A 17,720-nucleotide genomic window follows, 5' to 3' on the forward strand; every position below is an offset into this window, starting at 1 on the left:
CATCACTATAATCCCATCCAGAGCGTGGTGTGTTTCAGAGGAAGCAGCTGAGGATGCTGGGATATTTTTAGGATGACGATGATGAAGATGATGATGACGGGGAGGAGCTCTGACGTCACGGTTTTTTCAGGCGCAGTGCTGCTGTTTGAGTCGAGAATCCACCGGAAGCTGCGGGAAACATTGTTACACTCTTCTTTCTGCTCACCGTCTTCCTCCTTTTCTTCCTCTCTCTCTGTCTCTCTCTTTCTATCTCCCGCTCTCTCTCTCCCTCTCTCTCCCCCTCTCTCTCTCTCTCTCTTTGTCTCCATGCGGGTCTCTCTCCCGCTCCAGCGCGAACACCGGGCCTTCCCGTAGCCACCGCCCCGGCCTCCCTCTCCCTCCGGCCGGCGGAGCCTCCCGGCTGAGCCCCGCTGAGGTGGCCTGGTTCTCGGGGAGAGATGCTGTAGAGCAGCCGGCGGAGGAGATGCTTCTTCCGGACTGAGGCGAGCAGACAGCCGCGGAGGGAAGCAGGAAGATGTCCGGCAGGATGCCTCTGACCCCGGTGAGCGAGAGAGAGTCCGAACAGGTAATGCTTCGATTATTGATTATTGATGGAGTTGATTGTGTTATTAATGGAGCCGTTTTTGTCATGGATTGTGAGTAAAGGTACAACGCAGGCTGTTATTAATGGAGTTGAATGGTTGTAATGACACTGATAAAGTGGCGTTATTATTGATTATTGATTAGGGCTTCAGAAGGTCAGTGCCTTGCTCAGAGGCAGCAGACTGCTTTAACTCTGAGAGGAGGCTGTTAAAGGGCCCCCCAGGTGTGGGCCCCTACCGACCCCCCTTTATCCAGATCTCTGTGAGAACCTCTGGGGGCCTTACGATGGTTGTCAGTCCTATAAGACTGTTAAAGAAAAAGGGCCCGAGGAATCATCTTTTACTGTCTCATTACCCACAATGCAACTCTGACAGCCTGGTGGGACACTGGGGTGTTTTATGCTATTAGCTGCTTTTTTTTTTTTTTTTTAATGAATTAGTGCTTTACAAATCAAACTGAACTGAATGTAAAACAATGATCTATAAATCCAGGTGAACTCTGCTATAATACAATAATCAGACTTACATTTACAGCAGAGTGCTGTTATTATTGGATTGTTATTATTTGAATGTGAATGTTAAAAGTTCTAGAAGTGTAATAAAAGTCATTATCTGTGAGATTACAGTAATTATTGCTGTTTACACTGATAACAACTGTATTTGGACAGTTTACCAATGCTTATACACTGATAAACAACATTTATTCAACTTCCATCATTATACAACATATCTGTCTGTTCACTAACTAATACATTAAAATTACACAACTAATACTTTATTTACTGTTAAGTGTAAACAGTATTAAACTTGAATTGAACAGTTTAATCTATTAAATAAACAGTAAATATCTACGTTATACAAAATGTATTTGACTTTTTATTTGAAAAAAGGACATTTTCCTGTAAGTTTACAGATTGTTTTACAGTGTACATGCATACAGCCTTTTAATGATGTGTTTTAGTGGTTGATAAATACAATATAACCTAATTTCCTCTCTAATAAAATCAATTCTACTTGATTCATTGATTTGAAGGTAATTGTAGAGACCGCAGCAGGACAAACCTTAATGCTTTAATCCACAGAGACACTGGAACTACTTCTACAGAAGAAATAGTCCCAGTTCCACAGTGCTTTACTGGCTGTTAGCACACAGAGACTGAAACGTTTCTGTCCAGAGCACTCAAATCTCCCAGTCACCCTGAACTACCCACCTGGTTGTTTTTACACACCCGAGTGAGTGACAGACTCATGTGTGATTGAAAACCTTTGGCTAGCTTTAGCTTTTAATGCTAACTCAAACTCAGCTGAGTCAGTGAACATGTGACCATGTTTGTCTCTGTCGTCTTACAACCATCAGTTTTGTGCAGGTTAAATGTGGGAGGAGTAATCCCCTCCGTTCAGTGCTGCAGGAGGGGGCGAGGAGGCGGGTATAGTGCTCACTGTACTGTACCTGCCTGAGGACGAGGGGACAGTGAGGGACACTGTTGGTTGTGCTATAGATAGAGGACTGAAGATCAGCGGGGCGACGTGGTGGTTGTCTTTGTGTCTTTGAATCTTTTACCCTTCAGTCCTGCCCGACGTACGGACGCTCCTCCCGCCTCCTCCCGCCTCCTCCCGGCTCCTCCCGCCTCCTCCCGGCTCCTGCTGTCTGTTCACGATTGATTTTTCCCAGAATACAGTGCAGCATGTGATATCCGGAGCACACGGTCTTCTAGAAGTCACATTTAAAATGTCGTCATGTGATCTGTGTGAAAACTCTTCAACCCCCTCCCCCGGTGCGTGGCGTGACCTTTGACCCCGGTCACTGTGTCGGTGTGCAGTCCATCACAGTGGGAGTATAAAGAGACACTGAGCGTCTCACTTGGTGAATCACTGTGAAATCAGCTGCTGGAGGCTTTCTCTGTCACCATGGCAACGGATAGGCTTACTATGGGATTCCCCCAGTGGGGGTGGAAACCCCCTCCACCCACCCGCCCAACATGAAGCCACACAGAGAAGCCACCTCCACCCTGCTGAAGAGACGCTGACACAGAGTCCCCACCACACCCTGACCTCTGACCTCTGACCTCGCTGTCGGGGTCAAAGACACACTGGCAGGATAACAATCCTCCTGACACATCCTGGTTAGCACAGTGGCTAACCAATGCTAGTTAATCATCAAGGTCTGTTTCAGGCTCCATATTCAAGAGATTCAAGTTCCTTTGTTGTCAAACTTAGAAATGACCCTAAAGAGAAATCACAGTGTGTCCTGTTGTTTGAACGTTAGACGTTTGAACCAACAGGACACTGTCTCTGCGCTCCCGTCTGACTCTGCCTCCGAGCTGGAACCAACCAACCACAGGCAGACCTCTGCAGCTGCTGTAATCTGTAACCTGAGCCATCAATAAAGCAGTTCCTGTTTTAAACTGCTGCTCTGTTCTCCTCTGAGGAGGAGCCGGTCGCATTCAGACAGCAGGCAGTGAGGACAGACAGGAGCCAACCAACTATCTGTTCACCTGTAGTCAAAATCTGCAACTTTGATGAACTTTGACCTCTGACTTGCGCCGTTGGATGACAGCAATAGAGCTGAGCTTTGAGCTAACAGAGAGTCCAAAGCAGATGAAGCTAGCGTAGCTCATTAGCTGTGTCACCGTCCAGTTTCATTTCAATCTGCATAATATCAATATAGTCCAGGATAAGTGGAAAATCCCAGCTCAATTCATTCATTTGTTGTTTTGAACAACAATGAGGATATGAAAATAGATAGAAACTTCTGTCTGCTTTTTTATTTTCCTAAGTATGATGTTAGTAGTGGAAATATTCAGAATATTGTGCTTTCTTGTGGAACATTGAGGAGATCACAATACCAGCAGTGACCCCGAGTGGGTTTAAGTTTGCGACCCTTGGTGAGTCTGTTCACGCCATCGTCCACCAAGACGAAAGCCCCAGTGCGTCCTCTCCTCGCCAACATGGCGGCGAGGTGTTTCTGACAGTAGACATGGCGTGCTCAGACCAGGAGCTGCTCTTTAGCACAGAGAAAGTAAGCTGGATTTCCATACAAAACAAACATTGTCATACAAACATCGCCCGGGCACACAGACATGTGGAGGCGGCTGTGGCTCAGAGGCAGAGCGGGCCGTTCCTTAATCGGAAGGTTGTGGGTTCGATCCCCGGCTCCTGGTGCCACATGTCGAAGTATGAACCCCAAATTGCTTCCGATGCCATGTGTGTGAGTGTGTATGATTAGTTTCTGTTCGATGGACTTTGCCATCACTGAGTGAATGTGTGTGAAAGGGTGAATGTGGCATGTAGTGTAAAAGCGCTTTGAGGTGTCTTTTTTCATCTTTGGAATTAGGCTGACTGTTTGTTATTCATGTTATTTTTATTTGTAGTTTTTATACTGATGTTCCATCAGTCTCTTCACTTCCCAGACCTTTAAACAGCAGAGTAATTGTACCGTGAAGTAATTTTCTTTTGTTAAAATTAGTTTTTATAAAATTGGTATTATAAAATTCAGGAACCGAAACCCAGGCCTAGTGAAGATGCACTGATGAATTTCAGTGGGACACATAGTGTGGTCCTTTAGCAGCAGAACGGCCCGTTGTTCCAGAGCGAATGTGACTCACTGTAACTGGCTGTTGTTCGGTCGGTGTTGAGTGTCAGCAGCGGTGCCGTGTGATGTCATGGTGTAACAGTAGAGGTGTTTGTCTCCTCAGTGTCGACTCCTCCAGCTGGTTCAGACGCTGTCAGACTGGTTTCTGTCAGCTCTGGTTCCTCTGGCAGCAGATAATACAGTTCACTCCGTCATTATTGTCCTGGACTGAAACCACAGTGACAGTCCGCCATGTAACCCCCATAAAATAATGAATTTCTCTTTTTGTACTGATTAAAGAAACAGCCAACCAGCAGCTGACCGTAGCGTCACATTCACAGCACAGACATGAGAGTGGAATCAATCTGAAGGTGTAACTCTCAGAAACAAAGCAAATAGTGTTCCTTGATCATCATACCTGATCATATCAACTCTATTTTGGTTTGTCCTCAGAGGAACCCCAACATCACGTCCTCCCATTACATACCATTAAGAACACCTGAAAATACCTAAACAATGACTTTGTGGCCTTTTTGGGACAGATATTGGAAGACAGGAGATGTATAGAACAAGACATATGAGATAAAAACACTTTAACATCCATTTTGACTTCATGGGATCTTTTAAGGTTTGCTGACAACGGACTAAAGAACAGCTATGTCAGAAGGTCGTTCTTGTGTATTCCAAACAGTAAAGATCCAATCTTGTCTTCCCTGAGCCACAACGTACCTGCACAGGGTAAAGCTGGATAGTTAACATGCTGACAGAAATATTCATAATGAATCTATTCATGTATGTTGTCTCTTTCAGCCAAAGACTTCAGACGGCCTCCCCGAACCCCCGATCCCACCCACTAAATCATCCAGCCGCCACAGTCTGCCGCCATGTCGCAGCTCTGTGACGTCAGCCACAGACGAACAGCCGCACGTCGGCAACTACCGCCTGTTAAAGACCATCGGCAAGGGCAACTTCGCCAAAGTCAAACTGGCCAGACACACACTGACCGGCCGAGAGGTGAGAACACAACGCAGGCTTTAGACTCAAGCGGGAAGACTTTTACCGGTCAATAAGGCGCTGTTAGAACAGGAAGTCAGTTATTATAGTTTGACTGCTTATCGGTCAGCAGGTGGCGATGTAGCAGAGACCGATCATTGAGCTAAATAAGGCATTTGAAGGATAATTTCACTATTTTTCAATCTGGGCTGTACATCCACTCAAAGTTGTTTTTACCACTGATGGGCTCAGATTATGGAAAGGATCCAGATACAGAGACAAACTGTTTGTCAAAGAGTAAGCTCCTGTTATATCAGTCTGTTCAAAGCCGCCAGACCCCATTCATAAAAACTGTAATTTCACAGATATCCAGTCACTCCTCTGCCAATAGTCACACATCGATAATATTAATGCTTAAATGTAGGGGCCACAAATAGAGTAAGAGTAAGTAAAAAGATAATCATGAAGTAAGTGGTTCTTTTGTTCAGTAATCAGGCCTCACTCGGCCCTCTCCGCTCTGTCCAACAGCGTCATAAGAGAGGAAGCGTTTAATTGGACCCAGCATTAGTACACGCCCCCGACTGCAGGATGAGTCATCAACTACTTTATATTGATTATAAAGAAAATACCTTTAAGAACACCTGAAAATAACTAGAACCTGTAATTGTCGGACACATACTGCAGGACAGGAGACGTACAGCACAAAGACAAATTAGATAAAAAACACATAAACCTCAATGCTGACTTCATGGAGACTTTAATCATTAGCTATGCTATAAAATTTGAATCAAAAGAATTTAATTTGTTTCCTGGTAACTACTCAGACCTTTGCGTCCCTTATTGTAAAGTGTTGGTGATGGGACAGTGCAGGATTATTGCTGCTTTTATTTGTCTCATATTTTGAACGAGTCACTTTTGAACCCAGCTTGAGACCCTTCCTCATCCTTTCCTCAGTCAGAGGGATAAATCTGAAACGTAGCCACTCGCGGCGGCTTCAGAATGAATAATTGATGCTGCGGACGTCAGCAGCTCCGAGCTGATTGGTTAGAAGATCAAACGGTGTGTGTGTGTGTGTGTGTGTGAGATGTTTTATTTTAAGGTTCGTTTTCTGAGAGGAGCCGTCCAATCAGCTGCTGTCCCTCTCTGGAGACGTCAGACTGTGCAGGAGGTTTCCAGCTCTCCACATTCTTCTGCCAGCCGATGTCCTGTGTTTCCACGCGTCTCTGCTGCAGTCGATTTTAATCTCATTGATCATCTTTAAAGCATTTTTTGGACTCGAGCCTGAACACAACTCTGAGCCTTTATCCTGCTGACTCAGTTTTTTCCCACAAAGCACTTTTCAATCGGTCTGCAGTCAGTCAATCTTTGTATGAATTCTTCTGTGCATTTAACACTGTTTGTATTTCAGTTCTGTTCTGTGTGTTTGATACCAACTCAGCGTACATGTTAAATTACAGATTGAACGTCTACGTACATTGACTGTTGATCCAGTCTGAAGCCACATTGTTACCATCCACTGTTTAGATCTTGGTGCTTTTTAACTCTAGATTTGAACCGGATGAAGGATTTTAGTCATCGGACGTCTGGATCTTAAGTTATCAGAGAAACAAGCTGAGCTAACGTTAGCAGCAGCTCGGCTCAGTCCGTTAGCATCATATCATAACCTGGGACCTGTTAGCTTTAGCCTCATTCTGTTAGCATGATACCATAACCTGGGACCTGTTAGCTTTAGCCTCATTCTGTTAGCATGATACCATAACCTGGGACCTGTTAGCTTTAGCCTGATTCTGATTCAGTGTCATCATATAGAGGTCCAACACAACCCGGCCAGAGTTAAATGTGGTTATCAACCTGGGAGTTTTGATGTTTCTGTGTCGTCTCTTCCGGCAGGTCGCCATCAAGATCATTGACAAAACTCAGCTGAACCCCACCAGTCTGCAGAAGGTACGCTGACCTCTGACCTCTAACCTCTAACCTCTGACCTCTGTCTGTTGATGCTCCACATCACTTTCTTTGGGATTTTAGAATTGGAAGTGGCACAGATCAGATTCCATGTGATTTGTGCTCTTCACCAAGTCACAGTGGACACCGGTCAGACCAAATAATGATCCATAGAGTTCCTCTCTGTGAAAATGTGTTCATGACAATATTACATCATAAACTGTGCAGATGTTGAGATGATGAACGATGAAGTCTCTGAAAGTCTGTGTCTCTTCAGCTCTTCAGGGAGGTCAGTGTGATGAAGATCCTCAACCACCCGAACATCGGTGAGTCTGCACTTTATCCTCCTCTTCCTCTCCTTTGTCTTTCACCTGATTCATCAGAGGGATTACTACCAAAGAGACAACAGATAATGTCACCATCTGATGAAAGGAATGATAGAAATAAAATATATAAAATATAGAGCTCAATATTCGGCAGTAATAGAGTTCAGTGTTTGGCAGTCAGAGAGTTCAGAGCTCAGTATTTGGCAGCAGTGGAGCTCAGTATTTGGCAGCAGTGGAGCTCAGTATTTGGCAGCAGTGGAGCTCAGTATTTGGCAGCACTGGAGCTCAGTATTTGGCAGCAGTGGAGCTCAGTATTTGGCAGCGGTAATATATTTCTCCTGCTGTTTTTCAGTGAAGCTGTTTGAGGTGATCGAGACAGAGAAAACTCTGTACCTGGTGATGGAATACGCCAGCGGAGGTAAGACCAGGTCACCTGTCTGTCCACCTGTCTGTCAGCAGGAACACTTCCACCTCTGACTGCATGAGTAGTGACGTCTGTCTGTCTGTGTTCAAGGTGAAGTCTTTGACTACCTGGTTGCTCACGGACGAATGAAGGAGAAGGAGGCAAGAGCCAAGTTTCGCCAGGTGAGATGATCTCCGAGACTATCTGGTCCTCAATATCCCATAATCCTTGTCTTCTAGTTGCGAGCAGCAAAAGCTTTGCAGATGTTTTCCCATAATGCCCTGTAGTATTGTGTCTGTCGAGCAGCTCCAGGATGCTCATCCTCCATGTAGGGGTCAGACAACAACACCCCCCCAACCCACAGTCTGCATTAGTGTAACCGCTGATGAAACACATCAGTTTCATTATGGTCCATTAGCGCAGTGGCTAACAAACTGCGGGCTACTGCTGGTTTGAGCCACTCCAGTGTTTTCACTGAATTCCTTCTGAAGGCCTCACTGGTGAGAACAGCTTTTATTACTATATTCTGTGTCTATTTTTACTGATTTCCTGTGTGCTGTTTGTGTCAGATTGTGTCAGCAGTGGAGTACTGTCACCAGAAGAGGATAGTACACCGAGACCTCAAGGTACACAGAGACACACCGGTATCCCTGTCTGACGTTACTGTCCACAAACATGTGAACATGATACATGATAACAGTAAAACCAGTGAAGTGTCTTGTCTGTGTCTCAGGCGGAGAACCTGCTGCTGGACGCCGACATGAACATTAAAATAGCCGACTTTGGCTTCAGCAATGAGTTCACGCTGGGCAATAAGCTGGACACGTTCTGTGGATCTCCTCCGTACGCTGCTCCCGAACTCTTCCAGGTCAGTCTGTCCGCCACCAAGAATTGTTTGGATAATTATGACAGAATTTCACACGGATGATTGGTGGGATACAGCAGTGACTGGAACAATTGTTTTCCTGTGGTACTGCTCGTCTAGAGCTGATATTCCCAACCAAAGCTTGGAGTCATGGCATTCATCAATGTCACTCTTGGCCCGACAGCCAATCAAAGCAAGCAGTAGGCGGGCTTTACTACTTTACCGCTGCCTTCCTGTTTTGATGCTGGTAAATAAGTGTGTACCCTATAAAACACTAGAGTATAATTCCTTCAGATTTACAGAGAGAGGGGAACAAAGTGCAGACTCCCGACCTCTGAAGAGGTCATACCGTACCGTACGGTCTGTGTCTGTTCCTCCATCATTTATACTCCTTTATAGTCCGTAAGGGTCCACCATCCAAAGAATCAAAGGATTTCATTCAAATGAATCCGAGTCTAAACATTATCATGTGAAGTCCACTACTCACTGTCTGTACGCTGGTTGCAGTAAAACGACGATGATGTTCAAGTGTCAGAGAGAGTGAAGAGAGAAAAGAGTCTGTGCTCAAGGAATCAAAGCACATAAAGGCAACGAGAGCTCAATGATCGAAGTAAATATTAGAAGTTTTACGGTACTTCCTCCTTTTCCAACATGTCAGATTTAATTTGTTTATGAGGATTTATTCACTGAGTTTGTGTATAAGTTTATTGTTCATTTCATTTAAATATTTTTTTGTCTTGTTTTCTGTTCTTCCTTCTGTTAAATGTTGTATGTAATAAATAAAGAGTGACGGGAAGAGTTTAAATTCTCTGTAATTGTTAAAATGAAAGAAGTGATAAAACTGTATTCGCTCTGTAAACTGTGTGTGTCAGTGTGTTATGAAGCAGTGGGCTGCTGGGTAATGTAGTTTTGTAACCCTGCAGGGGAAGAAGTACGACGGGCCGGAGGTGGACGTCTGGAGCCTGGGAGTGATCCTGTACACGCTGGTCAGCGGCTCGCTGCCCTTCGATGGACAGAACCTAAAGGTACGTCAGAGCGTGGACGAAATAACAGAAACACCTGTCAATAATGTAAAACTACATCTACCGTCACAAGTGGTTGGAAGTGTTTGGACTCAAAGTCAACGTCCAGAGAGTCTTTATGTCTGTTATCGGTAGATTATCAGTTAATCTGCTCAAATAATCAAAGAAAATAGTTGATAAATCCAATTTAAACCCCCAAATATTCCCTGTGTGTGTGTGTGTGTGTGTGTGTGTGTGTGTGTGTGTGTGTGTGTGTGTGTGTGTGTGTGTGTGTGTGTGTGTGTGTGTGTGTGTGTGTGTGTGTGTGTGTGTGTGTGTGTGTGTGTGTGTGTGTGTGTGTGTGTGTGTAGGAGCTGAGGGAGCGTGTTCTCAGAGGAAAGTACCGGATTCCTTTCTACATGTCGACCGACTGTGAGAACCTGCTGAAGAAACTGCTGGTGCTCAACCCGGGAAAACGAGGCAGTCTGCAGGTAAAGTGATATTAATAATAATGATGATAATAACTTTATTTATCTTTTCTTAACAGTGTGACAACATGCTTCACAAAATGATAAAATTCTATTAAAAAAAAAGACAAGGAAGGAGGGGGATCCGCCCCCAGTCACTAACAAACCAAACTCTACAACGGTGTGTTCAGAATGAAGCGAGTTACAGTCGATTACAGTCTGAACCTCTCAGTATGCGAACTAACTGACCGACCTCCAATATGGCGGCCGTGCAGACGCATAGCGGCGGCACACAGCAGCGGCCAATGAGGTATCTCCGTTTCTGTATCAGCGCTCCCAGTTGTTCATGTTGTTTGTCTGTTTCTCAGCAAATCATGAAGGATCGATGGATGAATGTCGGCTACGAGGACAAAGAACTGAAGTCATACAACGAACCAGAACAAGACTTTAACGACGTCAAACGCATCGGTCAGACACACACACACACACACACTAACACACACTAACACACACTAACCCCATCGCACACACTCACACCATCACACACATGCACCCTCTTCCATTTTATTTGATTTGTATGGCTTCTATTCTGCTCTCATTATGGTACTTTTATTGTTTATTATATTTAATCACATTTCATGGCTCATCACTTTGCTTTATCTGGTAGACCACTTTGAACTCTGGTTTGAAAAGGTGCTATATAAATAAGAAAAAAGACAAAATATTTTTTTACAGTTCCCTCCTAAATGTCTCAAAGTTAAGCCTCAGGGGAGTGTATGTCGTTGTCCATGGGTCAGTCCACGCCAGAACTATAACGACAGTGGCGACGAGTCACCGTTGATTAGTGCGGTCGCTCACGTCGCCATCGTTCTCGCTGTGGACGGCCCTTTAAGTCTTGTTTCTGCACCAACCAACGCTGAGCATGCTGTGTGTTTTCTGACCAATCAGAGCTGATGGGGGCGATGGGATTCCCTCAGGAGGAAGTGATGAAGGCGCTGGACGGTCCGAAGTACAACGAGGTGACGGCAATATACCTGCTGCTGGGGAGGAAACCTGCTGAGGTTTGTTCACTGAAATCCTCTTGATTTCTAAGGTATCAGATTCATCTCTCAGTCTAGTACAGATCAGGATGTGTTTAGCCTAGCTTAGCACAAAAACTTAAACCAAGGGGAAACTGCTAGCCTAGCTCCGTCGACTGAGGATTTGTCCTCATCTCACCAGAATCCACCGAAACCCCCTCTGTTGTGTCTCTCTCCACCAGTTTGAAGGCAGTGCATCTTTGTCCAGCAGTAACCTGCTTCAGAGGACACGACCTAGCAGCGAGCTCAACGGCTCCGGTCAGTCCCCCGCCCACCCTCGCAATGTATCAGCCAATCAGAAGCAGCGGCGTTTCAGTGACCACGGTGAGTTTCTGTCCACGCAGCATTTACACTCACATATCAGGAGAAAGTCTTTGAATGCCCTCTGTCTTGTTTCTTAGTGGCACCCTCTATTCCCCCACCTGTCTCCTACACCAAGCGTTCCCACGCCAACAGTGTGGAGAGCGACAGGAAGGAAGAGCCGGCTTCACCAATGGGAGCTCCAGACCGCAGGAGGTCAGCCACAGCCTCGGGGGTGAGAGTATTCAGATTCTGGTTTAAACCAGGTCCTGGTATGGATCCCATGTTTCCGTCAGGGTTAAAGGTCAAACAGCACACACATATAGAATCAACACTTTCTCACCTCCACCTCTTCCATATGGACAGATGAGTATGAATCTGCTCACTGTTGGACACCTTCAGGCACCCAGAGGACCTTCAGACTGTAATTAGCAACGTTATTTGTACATTTCGTACACCTGGCCCTCACTTCATCGTACACTTCATAAACCTCAGTGTTGATAGATCAACCTACGCCAGATTCCGATCTATAAAAGCATGCAGAGCACACCAACAGTTTGACCTGCTGCTTCTAATTTTTACATTATATTTAGTTAGAGGTGCCAGCCAGGTCTCTCTCCTTAAAAGGTTTTTAATCAAACTGCCCTTAACACAAACACAAAAGTCAAAATCGAAGTTATCTTTTTCAAGATTTTGACAAAATAACCCAGAAATCCAAAAACAGAAATAATCCAACTCAAAGTTCCACTACGAGTTTATTTTGCAGTCCATTTCTCCCAGTGTCCTCCCACAATCACCCATAAATATCTCATGAATATGCCGACGTGTTTACGGAGCCTTTGTTGGACTCTCAAAGAGGGAAAGCCGAAGCTGTTTAATATTACCGGAAGGTTGGCATATTCTTTCCAGCAGTTTAAAAGGAGCTTCCAGCCGCTGCATCTACAGCTGGCTTCTAAAGCTCTTTTTATAGCTGGATATAACTTGTAGCATCTTTAAATATGGATGAGGACAGTGAAAGTGAGTTACTTGCTACAGTTGCATTTTATTGATGAAATGGCCAACACGAGGTACCAGTACAGAGTCCCGGCACTTCTGTTTTTTGACTTGTTGCTGCTGCTGTGTTACAGAGCATAACTCGGAGGAACACATACGTTAATGAGAGGACGAGTACTGAGCGCCACTCGGCTGCTGTTCCCAACGGGAAGGACAGCAGGTGAGAAGAATTCTGGGAGTATTCATTCATCACAGGTTGTTACTCTCCAAATCAATAACTAATCCATTTCTGTTTCAGTCTACCTGAGGTACCTGCAGCATCCCCCTCCCCATCGCCGGGAGCAACTGTCTCCTCCACGCGCCCCCGTCATGTCAAGTCCATGTCAGCGTCGGGACATCCCATGAAGTCCTGCCTGCCCCCCATCGATGACAACGTAGAGTATCAGAGGTGAGTCAGAGGACCGCCACTTTCTTTCTCCTAAAGCTTTAATGCTCTGTTAACATCCCCCTCTCCCCCACCTCAGCTCCCCCCAGCAGCCTCCGTCGTCACCCTCAGCCTTCAGCATCACCAGCAGCAGCAGCGCAACGCCTGACCGAACCCGTTTCCCCCGCGGTTCTTCCAGCCGCTCTACCTTCCATGGCGCTCAGCTTAGAGACCGGCGACCCGCCACCTACAATGGCCCGCCGGCCTCACCCAGCCTGTCGCAGCACGCCACAGGATCGCTGGCTTCGCCACGCCGTGGCACCTCTACTTCCCTCATCGGCAAGATCACCTCTAAGTTTGTACGCAGGTCAGTAAAAGCTCAGGGAGTCCTTCAGATCCAGTGTTTTTGATTTGAAGTCACTTACTTGATGGGGTTCCACATGAACTGGCCAAACATTCCAGTATTGGGTTTATACAGATATACACAGATATAGAAAGGTAGATACCGCGTTCTCGATTGGTTATAAATGTGAGGAATTGAATGCTTTGGGCCGACTCTAGAGATGGTTAATCTTGGATGCAGCTCAGCACAACTCGCCACGTTTAAACCAAGCCTTGCAGAAAGAGTGCCGGCCTTTGAGGCCAGTGTGACATAGCGGATGAACCGTGTAATGACAGCAGTGGTGTCACGTGATGCACACTGATCCAAAAAGACTTGTTCCCATAAGGTTGCATTGTGAAACAAGTGATTGTAAAACAGTGGATACAGTTTTTGAGCATCGACACCGTTTGGAATGACTTGTTTCACTGTCATAATTTCAACCATTCGGTCAGATAACATTTGGAAAGTTTAGAAGAGCCGCACAACTAAATAATCGTATCCCCATTCCAGTTAGTGGAGGGCTTAACAGGAAGCGAGCAGCTCAGCCTCTAGTGTGAGCCGCATGATGCAGGCGATCCAGGTAATTGGTCAAATTTGTCTGGCTTGATGCGCCACTGAGCAGCTTCCATAAGAATGAAGGTGGTTTAAACAGGTAATGGAAACACAAAGAGTGCAGCATGGTTGGACTGGATGAATATCTGTTAATGCTGTCAATTTGTTGGGTCTATTTCCTCCAGGAGTTTATCAGGTGAGCCCAAAGACGAGGGCCGGGACTCCAAGCCTCGTTCCCTGCGCTTCACCTGGAGCATGAAGACCACGTCCTCCATGGAGCCCGGGGACATGATGAAGGAGATCCGGAGGATCCTGGACGCCAACAACTGTGACTACGAGCAGCGCGAGCGCTACTCGCTGTTCTGCGTGCACGGCGACGCCCGGCAGGACAGTCTGGTCCAGTGGGAGATCGAGGTGTGCAAGCTGCCCCGCCTCTCACTCAACGGCGTGCGGTTTAAAAGGATCTCAGGCACGTCAATCGCCTTCAAAAACATCGCCTCCAAAGTGGCCAATGAGCTCAGGCTGTGAACGACTTCCAGTTATTCTGAAAATATCTTCAAACACTGCGAGGAGAATATCTCTGCTCCTCGTCTTCGCAGAATGACGCCTCACATAGTGATGGCGGCCATTTGGTGTCCAGCACTACTCCTCGCTAACTGCTGTATGACTCAGAGAAAATACACCTTATTATACTCAACACACTTACTATTTAATGTTATCACTAAGTGTTTGCCAGTTAAAAACCAAATATTAAAGCGTGACGGCGCAGATATTCAGCCGGTGGTGGTCCCTGAGTGATCCACCGACCCAGAACAGACACCTAGTGAGTGTGAGACATTAAAATCCGTCTGTCACTACCTACTGACTTTATGTTGGTTTATCACTGTTTACATGCACTTCAGATTTTACAAAATCTAGGTAAGTTTGAAACACTGACATGGAAACTTGATATCAGGTCGAGGGGATTAAAGCTGATTTGCACAGGTATATGTTTGGGAGGACTAATCAGTTTGCTTAAGAAAGCCAGAATAAGAAAGTAGCTGTATGCAGCAATATGTTGGGAGAAATATGAACAAGCTGCATGTAAACTGACTTATACTATTATTCCAGTGCATATTATCCAATGTTTTGCTTTAACCTAATTGCTAATCTGGTCTATGGAGTGCAAGTAAACAGTCAGTGAAACATTACCTCTGCTCTACCTGTGCAGCTCTAATGCTCCAACAGCGAGCTTATGTAGCATTATGTAGCTACAATATTCATCAAACATTAACCTGCTCATTGCTTCACGATGGTGTAAAATGTGTTCAATTTGTTGCCTCAATCTCCAAGCTAGTTTGCTTGCTAGCCAGTTAGCTTAATTGTTCATCTTAAACATACAGTCTGTAATTTCTGCCACTAGGGGGACTCTCACATCAAAACAACAAAAGATGAAATTTGATGAGGTGGTGAAGCAGCGTGGGATCATGGGAGTTGTTGTCTTCACCACCATTGGTGTCATTGCAGTCAGCTTCTCCCGGTTAGGATTCCTTCAGTGTTCATGGTTCAGGAGGTTTCTACCGGGAGCCCAATGATCCACAGAGGTCTCCTCCTCTCCAACACAAACAGACCCGCTGATTAAAACCACTAAACACACTGAATAAAGCAGTTCCACCTTAAACACACTGAATAAAGCAGTTCCACCTTAACAATCACTGCTTCTCCCACACTGTTGGACAGACAAAGGACGTCCCGGAGGGGCTGCGAGCCGAGCTGCTGCTAACGTTAGCTCAGCTTGTTTCTCTGATTCAAAATCAGGGAATCATCCGGTTCAAATCTAGAGTTAAAAAGCACCAAAATTTAAACAGTGGATGGTAACAATGTGGCTTCAGTCTGGATCAACAGTCAATGTGTGACAGTCTGCTGCGGTGCCATTGCATAAATTCAGTGCTAAGACGTGAAGACAGCCCACTGAGGACAAGATATATTTGCTCAAGTTGAAACTGTTTCAATTTCATTTTTTTTACTCCAAAAAAGCTGCACAGCTCCCAGTGGAGGTAATGAGTCACGGTGTATGATGAACAATCAAGTAGTGAAACATGATGCCTGTGACCTCTGACCTCCTGAAGCAGCGAGCCCTTTTACTCCCCCTGCTGGCTGATGTTGATATTGCAATAATACTGGAGCTCTTGGGAATGATGTCAGTACTCAACAACTGTTTCAGGTGGTTCAAACACAAACTGTAAAGCTCCTTAAATCTTTTTACACATTTACAGCTGACAGAACCGAATGTGTTTTTATTTTATTCTTTGCTGACTTATTGTTGCGGTATGAAACGATATCTGTCCAGGTGAATCTGTGCAGGTATAGTATAGATTAGTTTGTGTACAGTTTTTATTTGGTCTACACTGTGTACATTCTTTGTTTGTTTTCCCCTACTGGAATTTATTTTTGTCTTATTTCTCAAAACTTTTAGCAGTGAGATAAAACCAGAGCTGCAACTTGTGTTTTTTTTTATTTCCTGTCACATTCAAACTTAAAGGACCAGTCTGGTGTTTTTCTATCTTTATCACTACCATCCCTGTGCTTATCTGTAACTCCAAGCCCACTGGTTCCTACAGAGGACACATCTTTAAAAAACATCTCACAGACATAAAGTCATTTTTTTCTACGTCTCTCAAACATGAAGAAATAGTGCATTTGTTTGGGACTATTTTCAGTGACGGATGAATCTACATTTGGTCCTCTGGTACGGTGACCAGGCGTCCCAGTTTGGGTGTTCCCAGTCCCAACAAAAATCACTACAATGAGATTTATACAAACAAATAGTTTGGAGTAAAGCAGCCATCAGTTGGCAGCAGAAATGAATGAATATGTCTCATTGATCTGTTTCTGACACAATGGGGCTCTGTGGCACTGAGGAAGGAGATGTATCAGGCTTCCGTACACACTACCTGTTAGTCCACTGTTAGTTTGAGTCTCAAGAAGAGAAATATAGAAAATCACCAGACTTTCCCTTTAAAATTGCCCTTTGAGCCTGTTTGTTGTTTCCTCAACCTCAACCACTCAATGCCTTCTCAGTGTACTGCTTTGTATTTCTGGTGCCAGAGGAAATGAGCAGTTTGTGGTTTTTCTTTTTCTGTATATTTTGACTTGTGTTCCCACTAATTTTTGGCTGTACATCAGTAGAGCATCTCACCAGCTCTGCTCTAATAGTGTCGAGGTCCCAAGGGTTCACCGTGCAATGGTTCTCCATCGTTACTGAAACCCGAGAACGCTTTGTACTGTATGTTGTAGCACTTAAAACCAGGAAGGGAACAAACAATGCAAACGTTTCCCCTCTGGCGGAGACAAATGAGAGAGGTCACCCCAAATTCCACCGGGCGCAGCTGTCTTTGATGTCGCATTTAAAATTTGAGGTTTTGTGTTTTGTTTGTTTTTACATTGTGATCTATTTTGCGACCCACCCTCGTCGAGCAGCACCGAGCAGATCACGACGTAGAGGTTCCGCTCAATTTTTAACATAAAATCCTCCGTGCAGACTGCACAAGTCGATGCTGCTGGGCAGGAAGACGCTCTGAAGACGCTTCGCTCCTCAAATGCTCTCGCTGGGGTCCACGTCATAAAGCCGCACCCGGTGGAATTTCTGGTTTAGAAGGTGTGAATATTGGCGTTGCCTTCATGTCCCGAGGGAAAGACTGTAAATCTGAGCCTCTTACTTGAAAATAGCCTTCACCTCAGCTCTCAGATAGAAACTTGTACCAGGTGACTGACCCCGATGCGTCACCAACAAGAAAGTAGCAGAAGTCCAGTGTAGCCATGACGGATTCATTTTAAATAAAAATCACACAAATTAAACATTT

At 45.2% G+C, this 17,720-nt stretch overlaps 1 protein-coding gene across 2 annotated transcripts; it reads left to right on the forward strand.

Annotated features, from left to right (window-relative positions):
* Window positions 1–113: 113 nt before the first annotated feature.
* Window positions 114–17,715, forward strand: mark1 (MAP/microtubule affinity-regulating kinase 1). Of its 2 annotated transcripts, none has more exons than XM_051381279.1 (18): window positions 114–541; window positions 4,963–5,166; window positions 7,036–7,089; window positions 7,364–7,412; window positions 7,765–7,830; window positions 7,927–7,997; window positions 8,385–8,441; window positions 8,549–8,683; window positions 9,604–9,705; window positions 10,053–10,172; window positions 10,517–10,616; window positions 11,097–11,209; window positions 11,410–11,551; window positions 11,629–11,762; window positions 12,655–12,740; window positions 12,819–12,968; window positions 13,045–13,311; window positions 14,064–17,715. In XM_051381279.1, exons 1-18 carry the CDS (start codon window positions 515–517, stop codon window positions 14,404–14,406), a joined length of 2,220 nt encoding a protein of 739 aa, XP_051237239.1. In that variant the 5' UTR covers window positions 114–514; the 3' UTR covers window positions 14,407–17,715. The 2 variants fall into 2 exon arrangements, with proteins under 2 accessions (XP_051237239.1, XP_051237238.1); XM_051381278.1 differs by having other exon boundaries at window positions 115–565.
* Window positions 17,716–17,720: the final 5 nt, after the last annotated feature.

The sequence above is a fragment of the Dicentrarchus labrax genome, unplaced genomic scaffold (assembly GCF_905237075.1).
Source record: "Dicentrarchus labrax unplaced genomic scaffold, dlabrax2021, whole genome shotgun sequence".
NCBI classification, from domain to species: Eukaryota; Metazoa; Chordata; class Actinopteri; family Moronidae; genus Dicentrarchus; species Dicentrarchus labrax.

What these genes read in the sequence shown, in the direction of transcription:
- mark1 (XM_051381278.1), top strand. Translation starts at nt 515, where the DNA reads ATGTCCGGCAGGATGCCTCTGACCCCGGTGAGCGAGAGAGAGTCCGAA. An exon ending in CCTCAACCACCCGAACATCG is followed by an intron (nt 7,413 to 7,764) that starts GTGAGTCTGCAC and finishes GCTGTTTTTCAG; the next exon opens with TGAAGCTGTTTGAGGTGATC. An exon ending in ACCTCTAAGTTTGTACGCAG is followed by an intron (nt 13,312 to 14,063) that starts GTCAGTAAAAGC and finishes TATTTCCTCCAG; the next exon opens with GAGTTTATCAGGTGAGCCCA.